Source organism: Chamaea fasciata, unplaced genomic scaffold (assembly GCF_029207755.1).
Source record: "Chamaea fasciata isolate MVZ Bird 193981 ecotype frontalis unplaced genomic scaffold, bChaFas1.0.hap1 SCAF_1, whole genome shotgun sequence".
NCBI lineage: Eukaryota > Metazoa > Chordata > Aves > Passeriformes > Sylviidae > Chamaea > Chamaea fasciata.
In genome coordinates, this window is record NW_027094086.1 from 133,293,010 (window position 1) to 133,316,632 (window position 23,623).

At 38.4% G+C, this 23,623-nt stretch overlaps 1 protein-coding gene across 1 annotated transcript in view; it reads left to right on the forward strand.

Annotated features, from left to right (window-relative positions):
* LOC136298087 (macrophage mannose receptor 1-like) overlaps positions 1-15,326 on the forward strand; it is a 31,934-nt gene extending 16,608 nt beyond the window's left edge. Inside the window, exons 20-30 of the mRNA XM_066198557.1 lie at positions 1,067-1,209; positions 2,675-2,789; positions 3,734-3,882; positions 5,420-5,522; positions 6,336-6,568; positions 8,060-8,225; positions 9,244-9,396; positions 9,684-9,800; positions 11,261-11,428; positions 13,357-13,398; positions 13,801-15,326. Of these exons, the coding sequence (XP_066054654.1) occupies positions 1,067-1,209; positions 2,675-2,789; positions 3,734-3,882; positions 5,420-5,522; positions 6,336-6,568; positions 8,060-8,225; positions 9,244-9,396; positions 9,684-9,800; positions 11,261-11,428; positions 13,357-13,398; positions 13,801-14,039 (1,628 nt within the window). The 3' untranslated portion in view covers positions 14,040-15,326. The remainder of the gene's footprint in view (positions 1-1,066; positions 1,210-2,674; positions 2,790-3,733; positions 3,883-5,419; positions 5,523-6,335; positions 6,569-8,059; positions 8,226-9,243; positions 9,397-9,683; positions 9,801-11,260; positions 11,429-13,356; positions 13,399-13,800) is intronic.
* Positions 15,327-23,623: the final 8,297 nt, after the last annotated feature.

The following is a 23,623-nucleotide window of genomic DNA, read 5'->3' on the forward strand; positions in this document are numbered from 1 at the left end:
TAGCTAACATATTGAATTACACCTGAAATTTTGTAAGAAAATTTCTAAGTGAACAAATCAGGTAAGCATCAGACAACTGGCAGATAGAATCAGTATTTTTTCTCCTCTAACCTCCATCCACTTTATGCCTACCTCTCCAAGATATTAACTATCTGTTTTCATTTGTTCAGTTCCTAAAAACAGAGGGTTTGGCCATGGCTTTGATTATTACTAAGCAATGTTATAAAATATTATAATTAAATAAAATATACTTTAATATCCATTAATATAGAGCACTAGTAGCAATTGTGTTTATACTGAGAAGATACACCAAGACTATACTATACCAAGAACTTAATCTTTTTTTGGATCAGTAAATCTCTTCTACTTTTAAACATTTTTAGACTCAAAATCTATAGATGAGGTGACCTTCCTAGGTTCTCTTAGAAGTGAGTGGAAGGATACGGTCACTTTTGGGGAGTAAATATTATGCACAGTTTTGGAAATCTCCTTTCAGATATGATAAGTCCTTAACTTCTCTGAATTAAAATATTCAATTAAACATTAGGTGTGAAAAATTCTTCTGTAGGTAGTTACCTGTAACTGTCTGCAGCAAATGAAATGAAATTTTCTTATTCATCCCTGATTTGTAAAATGGGGATGATGATGTTAATGTTATCCTCTTAAATCACACTCCAATAGGTAGAAAAGATACCAGAAAACTCTAAGACTGACAGAAGCTCAGGTAGGAAGGTAAATCAGGACTGAGTGCCTTATATAGACAGAGCGATTCTAGAGACTTTACAGATCTCGGAGATTTAAGCATTTGAACTAAAACTCCCCTCCGTCAATGCTATGGTTTTGCAGTATTGAAATATCTCTGTTTCTAGATGAATTATTTATTTTCTAAATTTTGCTGGAAACATGAATATTTTGAAGAAACAGACATGCAATTACTTATTGTTCCTGGGGGAAAGAAATACAAATGGTGTAACCAGTTTTACCTCCTCCAGTAGATTTTCTTAGGAAAGGACACTTTTTATCTCAATCTCAATTTCGTTTTGTTTTAATTCTAATTTGCTTTCAGGTACATGGAATGATATCAACTGTGGCAGTGTTGAGTTATTCATCTGTGAAAGGCTTAACAATACTGTTCGTCCAACCGTTGCTCCCACTTCGCCACCACCAAAGGGTGGATGTATGGAAGACTGGGTCCTCTTTGATAACAAGGTGCAGTGTGAAATGTCAATATATTGTATTTTTAAAAGAGCAGAATGAAAAACAACCTTTGAATCAGTTTTTCAATTGTAGCAGGGTTTTTAGCTATTACAAATTATGTTCCATTCATGTGTATTTAAAGACCTTAAAATTACAAATCCTGAAACAGAAATTACAGCCTCTGTTGGGACCACAGCAGTTATGAGGGAGATCTTGAGACATACAAGAAGAAAGCTTTATCTTACAACAACTCTACATGAGGGAAGTTGCTCATCTCTCTTTGGCAACACAAAACGTTAGCAAAAATGTCTGTTTTCATTTACTGTGCTGAGCTTATCTGGCTCTCTCATGTTGCCTGGACACTTACTCATCCCTTGCCTACTAAGCAATGTCCATTAAGCCACCAAGGCACCTTTCCTTGAGCAAATTTATCAGGTTTTTTCTATAACTAAACAACTTCAGGATTTTAAATAATCCAGTTATGAGATTTGCTGCACTTTATTATGTACAATCACTGTTAGCCTTGTCAAAAGACAAAACTTCAGGATAAGAGACTGTAATAAAAATCCATAGATTTTCATCAATGAAGCTATAAAGGGTATAAAGCAACAGTGTACACTGCAATACTAGTAATTAGAATACTCCTAGTAATGAAGATAATTCTCAATAACATTGTTTTGTCTAGCTCTATCTGTCTTCCCTTTGGTTGAGCAAGAATTTCAGTTTGATAGAGATCCTGTGTTTGAGATCCACTGAATTTCGTCCTCCTTTTCCCTCTCTCTCTCAGTCCTGAGGAAAAGTCACAAACTCAGTGACTCAGTCTTCCATTTCACAGTCCTCCCTCAAGCTAAAATCTCTGTCTCTTTCTCACCTCCTGGAAGAGGAGCTTCAAAGGCTCTTCCCTTGACTCTTCCCTAAGTGTTTATACACCACTTCTGACCACCTTCCATTTTCCTCAATTTTTCCACAAATTGCTTAACTTTTCAGTTGCATAAGATCCTATTACAAGAAATGTCAAATTCATGGCTTTCTTTACTATGTCAGAATCATTTTCTTTCTGTGATTATCCTTTGAGGACCAAGTGTGGTTTGACAAATAGAACAACAGGAGATGAGATATTTTGCTCCAGTAACATATCTTATCCTTTTTTGTTTTCTGAGGTCATCTTCAGCATTTCTCTCATGGTCACATCTCAGAATTGTGCTCAGAAGGTTTACTGCAATTTCTGCTGAGATTAATAGATTGCCATATTCATTCTTTTAAGCATATGCCAAAATATTGGGCTTTATACTCATTTTCTGGTACAGGTCTTCTCTGTCATTTAAACCTAAAGACAAGCTAGTAAGTACTGTTAAATTAGCTAACCTCTCCTTTCACATGAAATATCCATTTTATTTTGTTTGTTGCAAACAGAGAAGTTTTAATCAGAAATTAAAACAGCATCTAGATTCAGATTTGGCACATTTCTCTTTTTCAGTGTTTTAAAGCCTTTGGCTTTAATGAAAATGATACATTGACATGGCATGCTGCACGAAACAACTGCATTGATCTTGGAGGAAATCTGGTTACTATATCAAAAAAGGAAGAGCAAGGTATAAAGTACCAGTTTTTGACACTGATGACACACCATGTAATTCCTGATAAAAATATTTAAAAACATGTTAGAGCATCTTCCATATATGCAGTTATTTATTCCATATTAATACAAATTTATGGCTATTGAGAAATTGCACCTTTGGAAAAATGCTTGCATGTGTTTTAGTGTCTTTGTTAACTATTAAAATGGTAGTTTGGAGGTTAATACAGGATATGCTGCTGAAATAATAAAATTTTTATTAGAGGCTGGTCATATAATTAAATGTCCACCTTTTTTTTTTTTTTTTTTTTTTTTTTTTTTTTTTTTTTTTTTAAAGAAACTAGCTGATCCTTGAAGTCACTAAGTCACTTCCAGCTCTGGTCAATCTATGATTCTATGATTCCATGCCAAAATTGCACACAAAAGGTGTAATTTCCAAACCCAAATCACTGGGATCCTAGCTGCTGAGCCAAACGCTGTTGGTGTCAGTGAGAATACATCCTCAGGCAGCAGAAGACTCCAGCGCTGGAACCCCAGCTTCCCCTGTTCCACTTGCTCTGCTGGACCTCAGCACCTGCTGGTCTTGGTGCTCAACATGTTGCAAAGATTTTAAGATGTCTCATGTTTGCTGGGGAGATGTGCTACCTCAGGTCCTGAGGGATGCACATGGACCATCTCCTCCCTCATTCCATCAGTGCTAGTGGTTTAAACTTCCTTTCTGTTGTTTCATTAAAAATTTGCCCGTCTTTGAATTCTGAAGTACTTTTTTCCAATTTTAACTTCAGATGACTGATGTTAAACATCTATTAATATATATTAGTTTTGTTTTTGTTATATGGTTGGCACCTTATTATAAGGAGAAAACTCATCATCCTGTTTCCAGGCACTCTAAAGTTTGTGGCGCTGGGGAAGAGTGCATTCAGTTTCCTTCCTTATACAATTTTTCTTTATTCCCTTCAGCTTTGCTTATGTCCCTCTTAAAAACTACTGCAACTGATGCTTGGATTGGACTGAATGACATAAATGTTGAGCATACATACTTATGGACAGATGGAAGCTCAGTAGACTACACAAACTGGGCAAAAGGTTCCCGAAGTTATTATAGTATGGTAAGCATCAATTTCTGCTTGTCACTCAAATGTTACAACTTTGGTAGATGAACAAAATGTATGTAGCTACTATTGTATTTATGTTTTTTTCCATAATGAAGGTTTTTAGTAGCCTCACTGCTTTTTAAAAGCAGAGTAGCTATGTGGGAGATGTATCTACACACATTTTTTCAGTTTCTGTATTTATCATGGTTCTGCCTGAGTCTAGACAGAGGTTTGGAAGAATTATACGAAATTCAGACAAGTGAGAAATTTCCCTCATTTTAGCACAACTCATCAGGATAGGATATTTGAATTAAGCATAGCATAAGCTACATAACTTAGGGATGCGGCGAGTGTTATTTAGATTCAATGGAAATACTCAGATAGTTGCATGCATTGACAGTTCTTGGCACTGAGCCTGTAAAGATAAATGCATTGAATGAAATATTCAAAAGAGGACTCTGGGTCTTCCTTTCTAATTTTTATCTTCCCCTTATCTTCATTTTGAAAAATCCTTTCTCCGTGCTTTGAAACTTCTGGCATCTCTATACCTTTTCATGTGTAATTGTAAGACAAAACTTAGTGTTACTCAGTAATTGTGAAATGGACAATGTAGAATACTTCCCAATAGTATTATTTCTATACTCCTGTGCTAGCTCAACCAAGTTTCTCTCATTTCTTAAGAGAATCACTTCACATTCAGTTAAATTGCAAAAAAGTTCTTTGAGGTGCAGCTACCATCAGGCTAGAGCTGGGTTTTGGGATCTCCAGGGCTTTCCCATCTCACACAGGCCTATGCTTTCTGCAGAAGGCTGTGACCATTGCCCTCCAGAAATCACTTCATGTGCAACTTGACAAGATCTGGACTAGTGCCAAAAAGGGGGTTAGGAGGTAACATAAAGTTGTACTGAGGTGAGGTGGGGACAGCTCCTGCCTCCTCCTGCAGGAAGCCAAGCCACATTCCTCTCATGCTGTGCGGGGAAAGGAGGGAGGTAAAGGGTCCAAAGTGCAGAAGAAAGGATGTGGGAGGTGTCTCCCACAAAAGGTTGTTTCTGACAGATTAGCTCTACATTACTGCACTGTGGTGATCGCTTTGCTTCCTAGTCCTGATCTGGGGCAGAAGGAGGAATTCAGCTCTCCAGGCAAGCTTCAGTGCTGAGAAGCAAGTCCCCTTAATTTCCAGGAAAACAGCAACAGACCTGTGGAGACCTGTGGGCCAGATCTGGCCCACACAAATGAACCTGCACACATACACACACATACATGGCCATGCACAGAGTTACGTGTACAACCAGATAGTTCCAGACACATCCTCCTGCCTCTGCTGAGCTGTGCAACTCCCTCTGTCATCCAAGGGCAGACTTTCCTAGGGCTGAGTGGCAAAGGCTTGTTGCCATATAATGTGCCTAACCATTGGTTATATGAATTTTATGACCTTCAAACTATTCTTCTGTATGTACCTGTATGTGATATGTGAGTCTGTGTACCCAGAAGAAGTAGGAATGTTTCCTACTTATCCACATATTTTTTCTTGTTAATCTCATTTGTCTTGTAGGATGATTGTGTCTTTTTGATGAAGAATCCTGTTGAACAGGCAGGGAAATGGAAAGATGAAGGGTGTAAAGCAAGCAAAAGTTACATCTGCCAAAAAAATTCTGGTGAGTTTTTTTTCACTACTTTTTGTAGACCTGATTTATTGTGGTAATTTCAAACTGATACTAAAAGTGACTTTCCTGTAATTCTGCCCTCACCTAACTGAAATTAATGACAGCATCACATACATTATGGACCATTTTAACAAGATGATCGCACATTTTATTTTTTTGGAGAAGATCTCTTAACTTTTTCTATTTCAAAGACTAGACCAGTAAACAACAACAACAAAAAAAATCTATGTATCATCATGTAGTTTACTACTTTTGGCAATTAAGGGTGGCTGAGTGCGCTGTCTTTGCATCTCCAAACTGGAATTTTTAATGTTATACTAAAAACACTGCAACTTCTTTATTTTTTAAAAATACCCAGCTTAATTTCCTTTACGTTTCTTCTCAGACAATTTCTGCAGCAGTAGTTACATCCCTCTGCTTGGTCATGGTGTGTTTAGCATACCCTGTTCCTTGTCAGAAATACAACAAATGCCAATATATGATGGAAAACCAGAAGGAACTGTTCCTTTTAATGCCCTACAGGGGTACAATATGGCTTGGGTAGGTCTGGTGTTTACAAAGTGTGTTTCTAGGGATGATACAGATACTTATGCTAAAAGATCATTCTGACAAGTATTACAAAAATTTGTCAAAGTACATGAAAATGTGACTTTCATCACTGCAGGTATTATTTGGACATATCTTAATTTATTATTGCAGTTTATCTTATTTACACGACAATTCCAGTAACTAGATGTTCTCTCAGTGTTATAAGTCTAAGCCAATATAAAGTTAGATTTTTGGGGTTTTTTTTGCGTGTTACAGACCCCAAACTGCTGCACTCCCAACCCACAGTTCCAGTGTTTGGCTTTAACAATTATGGTGATGACCGCTATGAAGTCATCAACTACAAAATGAGCTGGGAAAAAGCAGAGAAGAACTGCAGGGACCAGTCTGCAGAACTGGCCAGTGTCCTGGATCCTTATGCTGAAGCTTTCCTGTGGTTACAGATATTAAAGTATGGGGAGCCTGTATGGATTGGCCTTAACAGCAACATGGTGAGTCCATCAAATGCTTGTGACAGTAACACTAATACCTTAGATAAGATACTGGCCAGATCCACAGACATGTGGCAGGAATCAAAATCTTGCAGAGGTTCCTGACTTCCCTCCACTTGAGGAGATTTACACATTTAAATGTTTGTTCATAGTGTAAAGCAGAACTGCCACAGCCCACACTTCAAAGGCCACCAAGGATGTAGCTGCAGCACTGAGTGGCTTCGGTGGTAAAAGTGGCAATGAAGTTCTCACTTCCTGCTCCATGGTCTACCACATGCTCCTGTGGTGGAGCACTGCTGTTTCTGTGCACACTCTGGAGCACACCACAGGAAAAAAATAGGTTAAACATAGTTATTTCTTTGTAAGCCTAAGCTTTTGTTTCAATTCGCAGCCCATCAGTACAAGGGCTCAGGCTGGGCAATAGTGGAAAGAGCAGGGTTCTGGCAATAGGGACTCCTTAGGCTGCTTTTTTTGGAGCTAAAGCTGGTGCCCTGTGTAAAACTGCCAACAAGCTCAGCTAAGAGTGGAAAGGTCTGAAATGGGAAGTATCAACAGAGGCATGTAAAAAAGAACATGGACTAATGAAATGTAGCTGGATATTTTTGGAATTGAAGCTGGGGGGAAATCCAGTGGAGAGAGGTAGAGCAAGAACTGGGTGGGACACAGGTCTGAGAGGGGGCACAGGTGCTGAGAGTAGCTAGAGCTGCACCTCAGTGAGAGCACTGGGAAACTGGGATTAGACAGGAATCTGGAATGAAACATGGTCAAGGGTCTCAAAGTAGACAGGAAAGGAAATGGCACAAAGAACAGAATGGGAGCCTGCCTCCAAAGATCACAGAAGGATCTAAGCTGCACAGGATGGAGTGACAGAAGCCATGGATGTGACTAATGTCAGTTATCCTCTGCAAACGTTGGTGATATCCATTGACAAATACATGCTTAGCTCATCTCTGGTAGTTGGTCCGTGAAAGACCCACGAACTTACCACAAGTGCAGTTAACATGGGTGGCAGGGGTCTGTGGTCCAGCCCCAAGGAAAGCCTCATCAGTTTTTCTCTCTCCAGTGAAAACTTAGATTCTTCTCTTTGCTTTCTAAATACCTAGAGAAGCCTATGCTAGAGGAATGCTGACAATAGTTTCTCTGAAATCTTTATTTGATCTGAAGTGTATATGTGGAGTCATTTAATAAAATCTTCATCCATATATTCACATTTTTTACCTCAAGGCCCTTTGCCCATTCAGAGTATGAGACAAATGGTGTGAATTGAATAACACAGGCTGCATGCTAAGCAAACATCTGTAGGACCACTGCCCTACCTGGTGTGGAGAATGGGAATGTGGACAAGTTTCTTACACATTCATGACATAATCTTGTGCAAGAAACCACGATTGCAAATTTTTCCTAATTTTTTCATACATTCAAGCGCAATCAATGTTCTTCCAGTCTAATTCTTACGTATGTGATGTAATCATAATTGTGATTTGCTTTTAGAGTGGTGGCCAATACGTATGGTCAGATAAAAGGAGGAGCAGATATCTTAACTGGGGCAGTGGAGAACCAAATAAAAACAAAGCCTGTGTCTATTTAGATTTGGATGGTTTTTGGAAGACAGCATCCTGCAACGAAACATTTTTCTCTCTCTGTAAGCAATCCAATGGTAAGTTCTGAATAGGACAAGTGTGATTTGGGAGGCTTGAATTTGAGTCAATGTCTTTATTTGAAGTTAGTTTGAAATATGCAAAGGTTGTGATAAACAGTGTATGCCTTGTGATAAACTCTTACTTCTTTAAAGGAGTAACTCTCAGATCCAGTCTGTCTTGTGTGGTTTCCAGACATTTCATTTCACAGGCCAGTCAACACATGCACATCATAAAGACAGCTGCAATATTTCATGCCACATGTCATAGTGGATTTTTGCATCCTTGTTTGTCAAGAACTACAGAATCAATCAGCTTCAGCCTAATTATAAAATGTATTTAATTATATACTTTTACATTTAAAAGTATCTTTTGAAATATTGTGAGTTTAGAAACTTCTGTCAGTATAGGAGCCAAATCAATTAATTTGTTTGTTGCTTCTGCTAAAATACTTTAGCACTCAGATATTACATGCAATTTTCAAACATGCTTCAAATTATATAAGAAATTCATCATTTCTCCACCATAATTCACAGAAAATTTTATACTAATTTAGGCTCCATTTCGGCTTTAATCAGGTGATTATATTATTATTATAATTATAAAAGGCTATAAATTCTGCTTTTTCGTTGATTAGGAAGTATTATGTACTAGGGCAGGAACAGGAAACTTCTCTGACTGACTTTTCTAGAAAATGGCTAGACACAAGCCAGAGACTTGTGGTGTTTAGTTCCCTTATGTATGCTGACTCATTCCTCATTCTGTTTCACACAAGTTTTAGGTAAAAAATGCCAAGTTGAAGACAAGTGCAGTTAGACTGGTGTGAGCCTCCTTTAGCAGACTGGAGAACCAGCTCCAACCAGAATAGCTTATTACTAGTTTGTCAAGATAAATTCAACACTTTATAATTAGTTAAGTCTAGCCCATATTCCTTTTCCTGGAATAAATACCATATTTGTAGGGCTGATGTGTGCTGCAGGAGTACATATTTCACCTGCATTTTGAAACTCCACTGAAACCTGTTTGTCCTCTTAATAGAGTTAATCCCTAGTGAACCACCTCAGCTTCCTGGGAAGTGTCCTGAACCGAAGCGTGGTAGATCTTGGATTCCCTTCCGTGGGCATTGTTACTATGTTCACACCACTTCTGAGGAAAGCTGGCCTGATGCTTCCATGATGTGTATTCAAATGGGTAAGTCGCCTTTTTTATTAAGATATTTTACAGGTTGGTTGTGTGTTTGGCTTTTTAATCCAGAACCAAATGATAATATGCGATGTGTGTATGTGTGTATCAGTTATGAGTTCCATCTAATTTAAATGTATTACCAAGCATTTTTACTATATGACAATGCTGAATTACAATTGCATGAATTACAATTACAATTAAGCATGTAATGATTTTTTAAAAAAATTTCAATAATTACTTTAAAATGAAAAATCTTGCTGAAATTATATGTAACATTTAATTGCTATTTTTAGGTGCCTCTCTGGTTTCCATAGAAGATTCGGCTGAAATGAATTTTCTCTTACTCTACTTGTCTCCACTTGCAAGTGACTTCAGAAAGTTTTGGATAGGATTGTTCAAAAATCTTGACGGTATTTATTTCACAATGCATACTGAGATGAAAATAGATACTAAATAGAGTGAATACCAAGTACTACTAACAAACTAAATAGTAGTACCAAAATGCTAAATACTTACTAAACAATCAGGGAAAAATAACTAATAAATATTTAATAGCTTTTCTTCTAAAATATGTAAAACACAAACCACCAAGGGGTCTATGTTTTCTGTATCTTTGTTGCAATCGGAGTAAATATGTCTGTAAAAGATTTTAGATTGGCACTGCAGTAGTAGACTAAAAATGTTTCTTATTGCCTTTTTTAACTCAAATTACTTGACACTTAACCACTGTAGTATTTTAAGCAAAATGTTGTCTTGTCAATAAATGTTGAGTTAAATTAAACTACAATTTATTTCTAGACAACACAGGGCATTGCATCTCATATGAGCTGCCTAGAAAAAATTACTGATCTAAATGTCAGTGGCTTTTTCCATTAAGTTTTGGTGGAACCCTTAATTTCAATCCAAATATGTTTAATGTGGTTGTTTGGAGTTTTAAAATTTTTTTTAAGTGCTGTAATTGCAAATTTGATGCTGTATTCTATATCATTGTAATTCTCTTCATTGTTTACCCTCATTTTCATTGTTTACCCCCGCCATTTCCTTGGCAGACTTTGAGAGTAAACCTCCAGAGTGAGTCTAGACTGGGCTCCTACTTCTGCCCAAGTCTGTGTCTCTCAGCACCAGCAATGGTGGGCCAGGCTCTTCTGTTTTAGCTGAAAATGAGCACTACAAAAGCAGTGACTTGTTCCTGACCTGTCCCTACAGTGCCACGGTGCTCCCCGCTGTGCAAGCGGGGCAGGAGGGAGGTGCAGCTGCAGGGGAGGGACAGAGGAAGGGGCATTGAGGAAGCTGGATACACCAGGATATGCTGCCACAAAAGCACATGCTGAGGGAGAGAAGATGGCTATTATTCTTACTTGACAGGAGATGCTTGACAGTCAGCAGATGAGATGATTAAAGAAAGAGCTAATTCAATTTGCAAAGATAATTAATTAATCAAGCTCTAATAAAGTAGTTATTAGCTGATCTTGAATACACACATAAAGATAATCTGAGCATTCTGTATGCTTGTACTGCTGATACTGGCTTGTACAGGTTCTCTGCTTTTCTTAAGGTTCCCAGGCACCTGGGTCCTGGGTGCAACCTTCAGTTAAAGGTCCCTGGGTAGCTGGACAGGTCTTCCTTACATCACAGACAGCTGTGAAAGCTAATGAAGCTGACTTTGTGTGCATTTGCATTTAGTACACTCCCACCCAAAAATCTCCGGCTGTTAAAAGAGTGAGAAACAAGTTCTCTAGTGTTAGAAATAGGTGTTCTGTGATTCCAATTTCTGCAACTGAAAAATCCCAGATCTGATCTGGTATGTCTTGTGACTGGTAGACTAGGAGTTATTCTTCACTCACTCACTAGGTAATACATTTGATTTCAGGAGAATGGATATGGATGGACAGAAGTGCTGTAGAATATGTCAACTGGGAGAAAGGAGAGCCTACAGTACTTTTTGATGAACACTGTGTTGACATGGATGTCTCGAGTGGAACTTGGAGGACCTATTACTGCTCTGTTGACCAGAATTTTATTTGCAAAATCCCCAAAAGTAAGTTCTGAATTTCTGTACATTGGATTATTTTAAAAGTAGAGGTTAATACACCTCAGGCAAAATCTTTTAGGCACTGGGTACTCTTTATGGATTGATGCTGATGCATGTGCATGTGAATCAAAGCAAAGAGTAGTTTCTGTTAAAAATGGTGAGAAAGAATGTTGGAGAATATTCTGAGTCACTGTTCCCTCAGTTTAAAAGCACTGATTTCTGGGCAGTTACTGGACTCTGGGGTAGGGAAGAACATATCTTCTGTTGAGAATGCAGAGAACATTCATGGATATCATGGTTAGAGTGCAAGGATCAATAGATGATGACCAGATGATTAAACAAGACAGTGCTGAGAAGAAAGGCACATACTCTTCATGAAGTAAGCTGAGGGGAAGCAGTACAGAGTCACTGAGCTCCTGCCGAGAGAAAGTAGGTGCTGCTGATGGGGACAGTACCACCATGGTGAAGAGTGCTGGGATCTGCAGGATGAGCAAGAAGGAAGCATCAAGGGAGGGTGGGCAGTGGGGTCCAATTCATTTCTCTGCTGACAGAGGCAGGGTGAGACATGCCAGGACAACCTAACAGCATGGTATGCTTCATTTGTCATGGTTACTTGTGGCCCTGTTCTGTTTTGGATGACAACTGATGTGAAATCTGAGTGTCACAGGCTGGGGCAAGTCCTGCTTGTGTGCATAGCAGTGCTGCATAAAACATGAAGGATGTGAATCTGCACACATGCAGCTGTCAGGGGTTACTGTATGTGCACTGACCCAGCTGTGTTTGCACACATCAGCTGGGAGACAGTTTGAAATACGTCAGTCACATTTGCCACTGGCAAACAGATCCACCACACAAATGTAATTAGTGTAGGGGAGAACCAATTCTGCCTGTGGATATTCAGGTGTTGGCAGGTTGGCAATGGAGTAATCTGTGAACTTTTTAGGGCCCAGCCAGTTGCTCCTGCAAGCAATTTACTGCATCATACTCTCCAGGCAGTGGAGGGAGAAAAGGAATCTGCCTGAAAATACAGCTAAAATGCTACATACAACTGTGCTTTTCATTTTTGCAAGTGTCTAAAAATGGATGTCTTTAGTGTGAAGTATTACTCTGTGGAAGAGTAAAGACTTTGAAGACAATCTACCTTACATAAAAAGTGTTCAAAGCAATGAATAGTGAGACGACAGTTAGTCTTGGGGTTTTCTTTTTTTACAAGTATTTTTAGCAAGTATATTTCATGGATTTGGCATAATTTTTCAAAATGTATTATCATAAAATTTTCATGTGCACATACTTTCTTCAGCTAGAGCCCCCACCACAAGAAAAATCTCAGCTGGGTTATTTTTAAACCATTTGGAAAAAAACTACTTTTAAAATAGCCTACTTGGCCAGAGAAGGACTTTGAAGATGATCTGAGGGCTGGACCACCTCCCATATGAGCACAGGCTGGGAGAGCTGGGATTGTTTAGTCTGGAGTAGAGTCAAGGGAGTCCTTATAGCACTTTCCAGTTCCTAATGGAGGCCCACAATAGAGCTGGAGAGGGGCTTCTTCCATGGGAATGTAGTGACAAGATAAGAGGCTTTAAAATGAAAAAGAGTAGGCTTAGATTATATATTAGGAGGAAAATCTTCACTGTGAAGGTGGTGAGCAACTGAAACAGGTTGTGCAAGGACATTGTGGCTATCCAGCCCTGGAAATGTTCAAGGCCAGGTTGGATAGGGGCTTGTGAGAAATTTGGTCTCTGGAAGGTGTCCCTGTCCAGGACAGGGAGGTGAATTAGATGACCTTTAAATCTTTTTACGACATAAAACATTCTATGATTCTATGATTATTTCAGATTTGTTATGAACACAAAGTAAGTATTATGTATACAGTATTCATTTCATTGAACTGTTGCTTTCAAACTGTATAATATACATATTTTTAAATTTTGAAGTTGCTGAAATTGAGCCAACCCATGATTCACCTGTCAACAATGGTAAGTTAGTTTCTTTTAAGCCAAATAAACAGAAATTTCAATAGTTTATAGGAATTCATTATTTACAAGTGGAATTTCCTCCAGAAACTTTCATTTAAATACCCATTTAATTGTCATATTTTATTTTAAATCTGTTAAAAATGAGAACACTTTTCTCAAACTGTATGCCTTCTTTTTTTTTTTTTTTCTTATAAGTTATATATATAGTACTATACAATGCTCCTTAGAACAGATTAAGCCAAATTTAGCATTATTTACCTGGAACATGCATTAATTTTAACTGCTCTTATGATTGTTCAGCACTTTTGTTTTAACTCAGTTGCTTACTTAGGGAGATATTTGTTGTACGTATCAGCAGCCTCTGGGCATTTGCAGCACTTGTTTCTGTTTTTTCTTCCACAGCATCAAGAAACAAAGCTGCTACTTCATCATCAGGTGGTTTAGGTGGGATGATTTTTATACTGATCTTCTTTCTGCTCACTGGCACTGGCCTCACATTGTATTGTTTCTATAAAAGAAGACGAGATCGACAAATGTTTACAGCTGGGTTTGACAATGCCATATACCGTGGTGACATTGGAACTCATGAATCAAATTGTCTTGTGACCAATATTGAAGAAAATGAGCAGGAAACAATTTAATAGGCTGGGTAATCTTGGGCCTGATTTTGAAAAGAATTAAAGTGTTGGCATATGAGAATTCTTAAGGAAAGCAAATTTCTCCTGTGGAAATTCTACTTAATTTTGCATGGGGTGCTTCTTGCTTTCTCTACTAGCAGGAACAGGCAAAATTGCAAGGCAGATGAAGAGATCTGCTCACAAACTTTAGTACCTGTGAGGGTTGTTGAGCTTTCACATGGACCTGGAGCTATGTTGTGTCAGCCAACACTCAGGCAGCTCCAATCTCTGCGCACATCCAGCATCATCTTTAGACACACGAACTGTCTTCACCATATTCAGTTGTGGGGATATGGTCCTTAGTGTGTTCCAAAAAGTATATCCAGACCTGTAGGTATCCTGAAAATTTCCTGTTGATCTCCAGCACAGACTGGCAGAATTGCACAGGCTGGACAGGATGTCCAAGCTCACCTGGTGCAAATCTCTACTTGAAGCAAGGCCAGGTCTTGGCCTCAGTCAGGCAACCTGCACCAGTGCTGTGGGTCCACATCTTCTTTTTCCTACTGAGGTACCACAGAAACTCTTTATGTTGGCCATAATATCAGAATTAACATAATTTGCTCCTCTTTTTATGACTGATGGAAAGCAAAGTGTAAATTGTACTTCTGCTATAGTTCTGTAACATACACATTGAAAGATCGACTATGATGAGAAGTGGGAATGTATTGTGAATAATAGTGGTTTATCATTTAAACAGTCAAATAGGGATCTCAAAGGGTGCTGTAAAAGAGTGGGAAGGAAAGGGGAATTACACTTAATTCACATCTGAACATTTACATAAAATGTAATCTTGGTATCTCCAATGCCAGTGTAGATTTCTTAAATTTTTAGGTCATTTTTTCAAAGCTTAATGAAACTTACCTTTAGAAAGTCTTTTCTAGCTTCTAACCAAATTCTCCCCATCCAAGGCCATTTTAAACCTTTGAGTCCCATTCTAGAATTCCATCATGATCTGGTCTACTGGTCTACTGGTATATTCTCAGTCTTCATAAACCCTAAAATAGGCTCATGTACAGATGTTTTTCATCTTCACTTTCCAAGTGTCTTTTATGCTAAATGCAAGCAACCAAATGGCTCAAAGCTCTTAATGCAGTGGTTGTCCTTATTTAATTTGATACTTTTTGATATTTTAATCTTTTGACAGGTTTAAATTGTGTTTAAGTTAAAATATTTTGTGTGTGTACGAAATACATGTAAATAAGTTTTTATTCTGCATTGGTTCACTAAACAGGAATTAAAAGGCTGATTCTACGTAAAGTGTGTGTCTCTTCTTAAACAGAAAAATATATCATAACAGTAAAAAGAGGAAGGAGGGATAGGGCTCTTAATCTTTTATACATAAATGAGCATCCACTTTTCCTATTCTAGCATGTTCTTAAATGGTCTTTACCAACCTGTGAAACTGTGTCTCATTGCTTCTTCATCCACAACGTTTGAAGGTTTACCCTAATAATTGTGCAATGGAAGTGTTGTAATTTAAGACTACTTGTGTGCTGTTCTGCTCCAGCGGTTTCTGAGACACATCTTATATATTGAGAGGTCTTTCATATCTCCTCTCAATATTTGCTGACAGCAACACTAGCTCTTCCTTTTACATTTCACTGGCCATGTTTTCCAGATCTCTCATCCCTTCTGCTGTTCCATCCTAGACTCTGTGCTGTAGGTCCTTCTGACACTGTACTGCCCCAGTAGATAAGGTATTTCAGCTGAGATCCTCACAGCACTGAGTAGATTAAAAAGATTTAATCCACTCTTATAACACTCCGTAAAGGACTCTTCTGTCTGGCTTGTCTGAATTTGTTCCACAAGATGCATAATTTTGGAGAAAGAAGTGGCTACCAGAATACAACTGGCCAAACCCAGGAAGTATGCCTAATGAGAAGTCAATTAGTCAAAATTCCCAAGGATTGATAAACCTTACCAGTCCTGTTGCATTTGTGAGAACTGAACCCAGAGTTCACCAGATTTGTGCAGGGTTTCTAGTGCCCATGAACATCAGCAGAGAGGATTGTGCATCTCAGACCATGTCAGAGACAGCAGTAGCTGATGCCTGGTGGTGAGGAATGAGACCCTCTGAGGAATTTTCCAGACACCTCCTGAGAATTCCCTGGAGTGCCAGGACAGCTCTTTGAAACTGAGTATACAGCTGGGATTAGTTTCAGAATATTGCTCCAGCCAACACTGGTGATCACCTGTGAGTGAACTCTGTAAGTGAAGAAGTGACTGTGCCGTGTGAATAGTTATTTCCTCGTTATTAAAAGAGCATCTTTCTATTCATAAAAACAGCTTGTTAGAGAAAAACCCAAACAAACAGAGCAGCTTGCTTTAAGAAATGCAGTTTATCACCTGCATTTTTTCCCTATCAGTGAAGCAGGAATTTACAAGAAACTTCAGTTTTCCATACATCCTAATATGATGGATTTTCTTCTCAGACTTAATGGTTACTTGTAGGGGTTTTTTATTCCAAAGTCTCCTGCAGCTAGATTTCTGAAAGAAAGCTGTCGTTGCCACTATTTCATACCAAATCCTAGCTAATAGACCAACTCCAAGAATACTCATCAGATAAGACAGGTCAAGTACCTAGTTTAAAGACTACTTGTGTGAAGATAGGAAAGAGATGTCAAATGCTTGGACACAGAATGTTAGTAGTAAAAGCAATCTTTCTACCAGGACGACGAACCTTCGGTGTAACACTGTTGGGAACAAAAATGTGGGAATCGCAATTTGTCAGCTTGTCCTGCTTCCACATAGATCCTGGATTTGCACTTACATGCAACAAAATAGCATTTGTAAAATGCATCTCCACATAGAAAATAAGTTGACACCTACTTTCTCAGTTTCTTGACTTTGCTTTTTCTGTATTAGGGTGGTATTTTAGAGAGAATGTCCTGCCTTTTCTCAAAATTTTCATTATATCCCTAGCCTATAACATGGATGAAAAAGTAATTGATTCTCTACTTGAATTTACTATAATGTAAGAAGTAGTAACTGCCTTTAAGGAAGGAAAAGCTGTGGAAAAAATCACCACTGTAACTTTCTGTAATGTCAGAGAGAAACAGAGCCATGTCAGACAGACATACAAAGAATGGAATATCCCCCTCTTGCAAAAGAATATCAGTTTACAGGAAAATTTGCTAATATCAGTATCAGTGCCTATTAGATTCAGGCCCCTGGATAAACACAGGTCTAAAAAGAAACTGCTGAACTACAAGTCTTTACTTTTGTTGTTTAATTTTCTGAAACTAGGGGACTGAAAAAGGAAGTGAAGAGTAATTTGGAGCAAAATGTAAGGAAGTTCTATAAATACAAAGAGAATAGATAGATAGTTGTGAAATGCGCTAGTGCCTTCAGGCCAGCTTCCAATGGCCGAGAGCCAGAATTTCCGGGGTCAATAGGAAAGGTGTAAACTGCTCCATAAGCACAATGTTGTCCTGATGTCACTGTATCCGGACAGAGGAAGAGTTACTGTTCATTTTTTCTCCTCTCAGCTGTGTCCTTATCTGACATATCCACCTTTCTGGGCACGAGGTTTTGCTGTGCACAACTATTCACTATCTGTTATATAATCTTGTAAGGATTTGGCTAGTGTTTTAAGGATGTGGTTAGTGGTTGTGGTTCCTCTGAGGACACATTTGCTCTCATTTCTGCAGAATGCATACAGTGCAACCATTATACTGGCTTTTTACCCAGACTATTGATCTAGACATCTAGAAGAAATCCATCTCACCTACTTTTAGAACTGACCGACATAATTTTTCTTTATAGCTGATAATCAGGAATATATGTGGAGGACTTGCAGTTGTTTCATTGGCCACCAGAAGAGGAAAATGATAACAAAGAGGTTCTAGACACAGGAGGGAATAATATTCAATAACTGGAGGATTAAAGGTTTGTGCAGTGGGAAACATTGACTGAGGTTGGTAAGGGGATGGCAAACAAAAATACAATGCAAAGTGTCCAAACAAAGGAGATTGAAGGGAAAGGTCGAAGTAGAAATGAAGGAGTTTGAATTGAGCCAGAAGTGCTGACCATTCCTAGGAGAGACAGGAAAGGCTGAGCATGGCAAAGCAGAGGTCTGGGAAATGCAGATGCTGGAGGGAGAACTGCAGAGGGATAGGACTCCTGGTTGTGGGGAAGGAATAGAGGGTTGAATATACTTTGCATATGAGAATCAAGAAAAAAAGCTGATGTACCTAGAGTAAACTGTTGCCTCAGGAGCACTGTTCAGACCAGGAAAGAGTGTGTGTGTGTGTGGATGGGGAAGGGCTGGAGCATGCAAGATATTTGTATGTTTGTTCCTTTTTGCCTGGGTATTCTTGTGTTCTTTGGAAAGGCCACAGCTGGATCAGGGATGAAGGCAGGCTGCCTCTCCACTGTGCCCTGGCTCAAGATGCCTTTCACAGGGGAGACCCATCCAGAAATATGAGGAGATGGTTTCTTTCCTGTGAGTGGTGAGTGTGCAAAGGGTGGGGCTGATGCTTCAGAGCATCCTGCTAGAGTGAAGAGGATGGAAGGGAACCTGGGGTTTTCCTAAGGGGAACAGAAAGTGGACATGTAGGGAAGCCTCTGGGGCAATGGAAAGGAAGAGGTTTTTGCTAGAGTGCTACAGAGGAACTGCATGAGTTGTTTTGCAACCCAAGAAGCCACCGAGAGAAAGCTTACAGCAAGCACTTTCTCTGCAAAGATAAAGTGTGAAAAGTGGAGACATTTGTTTTTAAACTTGTTAGAGACAAACACCCCCTGGTGTTCGTTCCCTCTGGAACACCTTCCATTTGAAGAAGAGGCGCTGATATTTCAACTTGCTGGATCTGTCTCCCCTGGGGTTCACTCTCAGTGGGCGTTGGGAAGTGAGAACAAAAGGCAAAAGAAAAGGTGTATTAGCCTGTAATTAGTGAGAGGAGTGAGGGGGGTGAATAATCTGTCAAAGGGCAAATAGAATAGTAAAAATGAGGCTTGATTATACATCTCCCATCTACCCAAGGATTTTTCCTCCACCACATTTCAACAAAATACTATTTTTCATATTTTTTATATTTTAATTTATATTATATTTTTATATATTTATATTTCTACTATTTAAAAAAATATTATGGGCAATAGGAACAGTGGCCTTTTCTCCTCGTAACAGTACTTTTCATTTCAGAGCTACTACACGAGGTAGTCATGCTTGTCAGGCTGTTTTTGAAAGTAAGCTTCTGTCAAAGGCACCATTTGCTGTGTACATTGGCTTAATGATACATTTAAAAGTGCACACAATTTAGGGTGTGTTCAGAGTTAAATCTGTTTGCAACTAAATTTTAACAGGAAGTGGGAAATTAGAAATATGCAATCTCCATATGTTGCAAAGATAACAAAAGTCTGGAAAAGAAGAGGCCATTTATATCCTTGACTGTTTATTTGCCAAAGCAGGTTCATTTAGTGCACATAACAGTGAAACTGCCCATTCTTAGTTGAATTACAAATGAAAAGGAATTGATTATGCCACAAAGAAATGGCTACATTATAATTACTTCACTGAATATGTGAAATTCAATGATATAGAAACTTAGCGTAGTGACACAAATTAGGAAGGGATTTTAAACAAATGAGGAAGCAAGATAAAAAGGAAGGAAATCCTTAAATTTTGCTTAAAAGCCATTTGCATTCACCTAAAGAATCACAAGAGAAAACCACAGTCTATGAATTTTCTTCCTTTAACAATTTTCCATTGCTTCTTGTGCTGTTCTGTAATTTGACTAAAACTGCATTGGCTACTATAATAATTTCAATTCCAGAAGTTTAGTATTTTCTTATAACTCCAAATATTCATAAGGGTTTTTTTCCTCAATTATTCATATAGTGTTTGATAGCTCAGACAACCAAAGTGTCATCCAGAGTAAATTTCATAAATGGTTTCTGCCTGTTCTCACATTTTGTGTGTTCAACATATCATGACATTCTACTCTTGTTCTCATGCCAACACAGCCTGACTCATAGTTTTTCAAGTGATGACTTTTTAAAGAAACATCTCTGAAGAACAATACGCTTCTTTTTTGTAAATAGCCTAGTGGTAGACCAATATGATTTAGTTCAGAGGACTAAAATGTAGATTCACTCCTTTCCACGAAGAGCAATGGTAGCTCTATGTGTGTATTTTTTACTTTCATTAAAATAAATTTTCTCTGATCAGACTTTCCTTACCTTGGAATTTTCAATTTTGCATTTAATTTCTCAAGCCAGTTTCTCTATATTCTTTATATACTCTTTATGAAGTTCATTCTGTATTTTAGTCTTTGGATGCTTCCTGCTTCCACTCTGTGCCTCACTATTTGGACTTCAGCAGGAAGTGTACATGCCCAGAAACTGCAGGACTGGATGTCTTCTAAACAGTGGTGAAAATAGTCCACATATATTTTTGCGTGTAGAAATCCCTGAAATGAAAAGCCACATTCATGCTGGTGTGACTGTTAAAGTTACTGATAAAGAGTAAGAATGAAAAACTTTGGAAGAGCCAGCCTATTTAGTGAATTAGTCTGTAGACAATGTGGCCTAAAGGTCTTATATCACTGGTAGTGCTTTAGTAAAATCCTACTATTGCTGAAATAGGGGCAGAGATAGTAGTGAAAGAAAGGAATTCCTTACTCCATGCTTTGAAATATTCTCATGATCTTTACTGTGTTTGGGAAAGCTGTCTGTCTGCTCTTCATTAGTGAGTGAGTGATTTTGCTCTGAGATGCCCACAAGATCAAGCACAGACATTCCCAGTTTCTTCAGAGGCAGAGCAAACCTTTCTTGCTCCTTGAAGCAGGTCAGCCTGGGCACAAGACTTTTGGCTGCAGACAGGAGTGAGCTGATCCCTGGCCAGCTTGGGTCAATGGCTTTGGCATGTGGACCCCAAGCAGCTTCCCTGACATGCTGCTGCACTTCGGAGATGCAGCATCTTTTATTTACCACTGAGTGGAGTCCTTAACAAGACTACAGACATGCAAGTCTGGATTCTCCAATTGCTGTGAGACATTTTGCTCAGAGCAGCTTGGCAGTGAAGCTATGCCTGTCTTTTAATTCCTTGGCGTCTTGATACATTCAAACCCTGCCTAGCTTCCCCCTATGTTTACTGAGAATTGCAGATTTCTCTGAGTATTACAGCTTGTCTCTAATAGCTAAAAATAATCAAATTCATCTGCTTAAAAAAAAAAAAGGGGGGGGGGGGTTGTCTTGCAGCCCAAACATCACGTTAGGTTTTCATCCTTAACCTATCCTGTTGTTTTATGCAGAGTTAGGCACAATTTGTGTAAACTAAACAATGCTCCTGGGATAGGAAATGGTCTTGCAAAGATTTCCTTAACCTCTACTGTTTACATGCCTCCTAATGAAGTGCATGACAAAATTCTTCATGTGGAAATGAAGAGCAGACTTTAAACAGCGCTTGCTATGTTTTGGTAGGAAGCATTAAGCTCATGAGTGCAGCAACACTGCCTCATGTGAAATGAGAAAAAAAGTGCATTCTGCACTGAAGCTTTCCAAAGCAGACTTAAGTGTGATAGACTATAGTGCTGCCAAGTGAGAGATTATTGAGAATGTGGGCAGGAGCCCCAACTCATTTGAAATGCATATTGGCTTAATAATATGGAAAATCAGCTAAATTAAGAGTATTCTGTACATGCAGTGATCTGAACAGCATCCAAAAAATCTACTTTGATGGATGATGTGCCTAGTTAGATGAATATTTAGAGAAAAGTGGTGACTGAAAAAATCATGACATTGGCTGCACAGAATGCGGCCTTGGACAGTCTTTTAGTTGGGACTTGGCTCTGACTTGAATTTGAAGCTTTGACCAAGGTTCACCAGCTTTTTAGAGGCAATTCAGATCGTCCTAGAAATTTTTTGTGCAGTGTACCGTGACACAAGGTCTTGTATCTGAAGAATAACTAAAGGAAGTAAAAAAGAAGAAAATGCACTGCAGTGATATTACAATGACTAGAAGAGCTGTGAGAGATTTAGATACCCTTTATAACAAAGAAATCTGGAGACTATTTCAGATTAAAGCCAGCCTTTACAGCTATTTACAGAACTCCTTTTGCTGTTTTATTTGAACTAGTGTGTGCAGCTTACGAGAATAAAAAAACCCCAAAAAACCAAAAAACAAACAAACAAACAAAACCCCTAAGCCCTGCAAATCTTTTTATAGTTTTGTAGTTAAGAGATTTCTTTGGTAACAATCCATGTGAATGTCTGCTCTCTCTATCTCCTTCTGTGCTGTTAATTATGAAATTTCCTTCCTCTTTCAGAAAATAGGTGTGATACAATTGTATTTGGAAGGTTTGTGAGCAGGGGGAGAAATCCAGTGTCCTCTTTGCCAGTGGATGCAAAGAACTTCAGACACTGTCCCCATAGAGACTGACACATAGGTCAGGCCACAAATCTGTATTGGGCATTAGGACATTTTTCAGATATGGGATTTTTCATATGCCCTTGTTACCCATATTTAAAATTATGTTCTGGACCTCACCAATCCACAAGCAGTGGGGGAAGAAAATGTTTTAAGTACATTTTTCTGCCAAGTTTCCTGCTTCAGCACGTTTCTCTAAGGTATGCAAGTCAAATTTGGCATTTAAATTTGAATTTTACAAAAATTTTAGGGAATTTTACAAAAAGAAAAGGATTTAAAATCTTAAAAAAAAAAAAATCTTAGAATACCTTCAATTGGAAAGGACTCATAAGGATCATCAAGGACAATTCCCTGTTCTTCCCAGGAGACCCTAACACTAAACTATATGACTAAAAGCATTGTCCAAATGCTCCTTGAAGTGTTTGCCCATGGGAAAGTGGTATACACTTTTTTTATAAGAAAGGAAACAGTGATAAAGCAAAGGAAGAAAACAAAGACTAATCACAGAGATAATATAAAGAACAGGCATTTTCCCAATTATTTTAGAAACTATATACTGGTATCCAGGAAGTATGACTGGACTAATTATTTTTTTCTTCTACTCTCCATTATTTAAACAATAGTCCAAAAATGCATGTTGATTATTTCCAGTGATTGCTGAGGCTCAGTTAACAAGAAGCAGTTAAAGGGTAGTACAAAAGGTTGATAAGTGTGTCTGTAAACCAGCACTCATGGAACATAAGTTTGTCTGCTATGCCTCAGCCAAAATACTGAGGTTCAGATGCTTGTGTCATCAGGCAGGCCTATGCAACATCTGCAGCTGTGACGTGCACCCTTGGGTGCAGTGTCCTAGATGGGGGATTCTTCCATCCCTTGAATGTGGCCCCTGTTGTCAGGGCTATTTTCCATGATTTTCTAATTGAATCATGTGATCCACAGCCTTTGGAACATTAACAAAAATATATTTATTGTTAAATATTTTAAAGCATGTGTAACATTCTTAGATGTTATGCAACTTGCATACTTTCCAGGAGATTACATTAATGATTCAGCATTGCTAATTTTTCAAAACTTTGGTCTGAATGTAAGTCCATAAGGCACAGCTGAGTTTTTTGCTGTTCTTCCTCAAGTTAACATTATTGACACTTGTACCACAAAAGGTTCCTGGGCTGAGATAAGA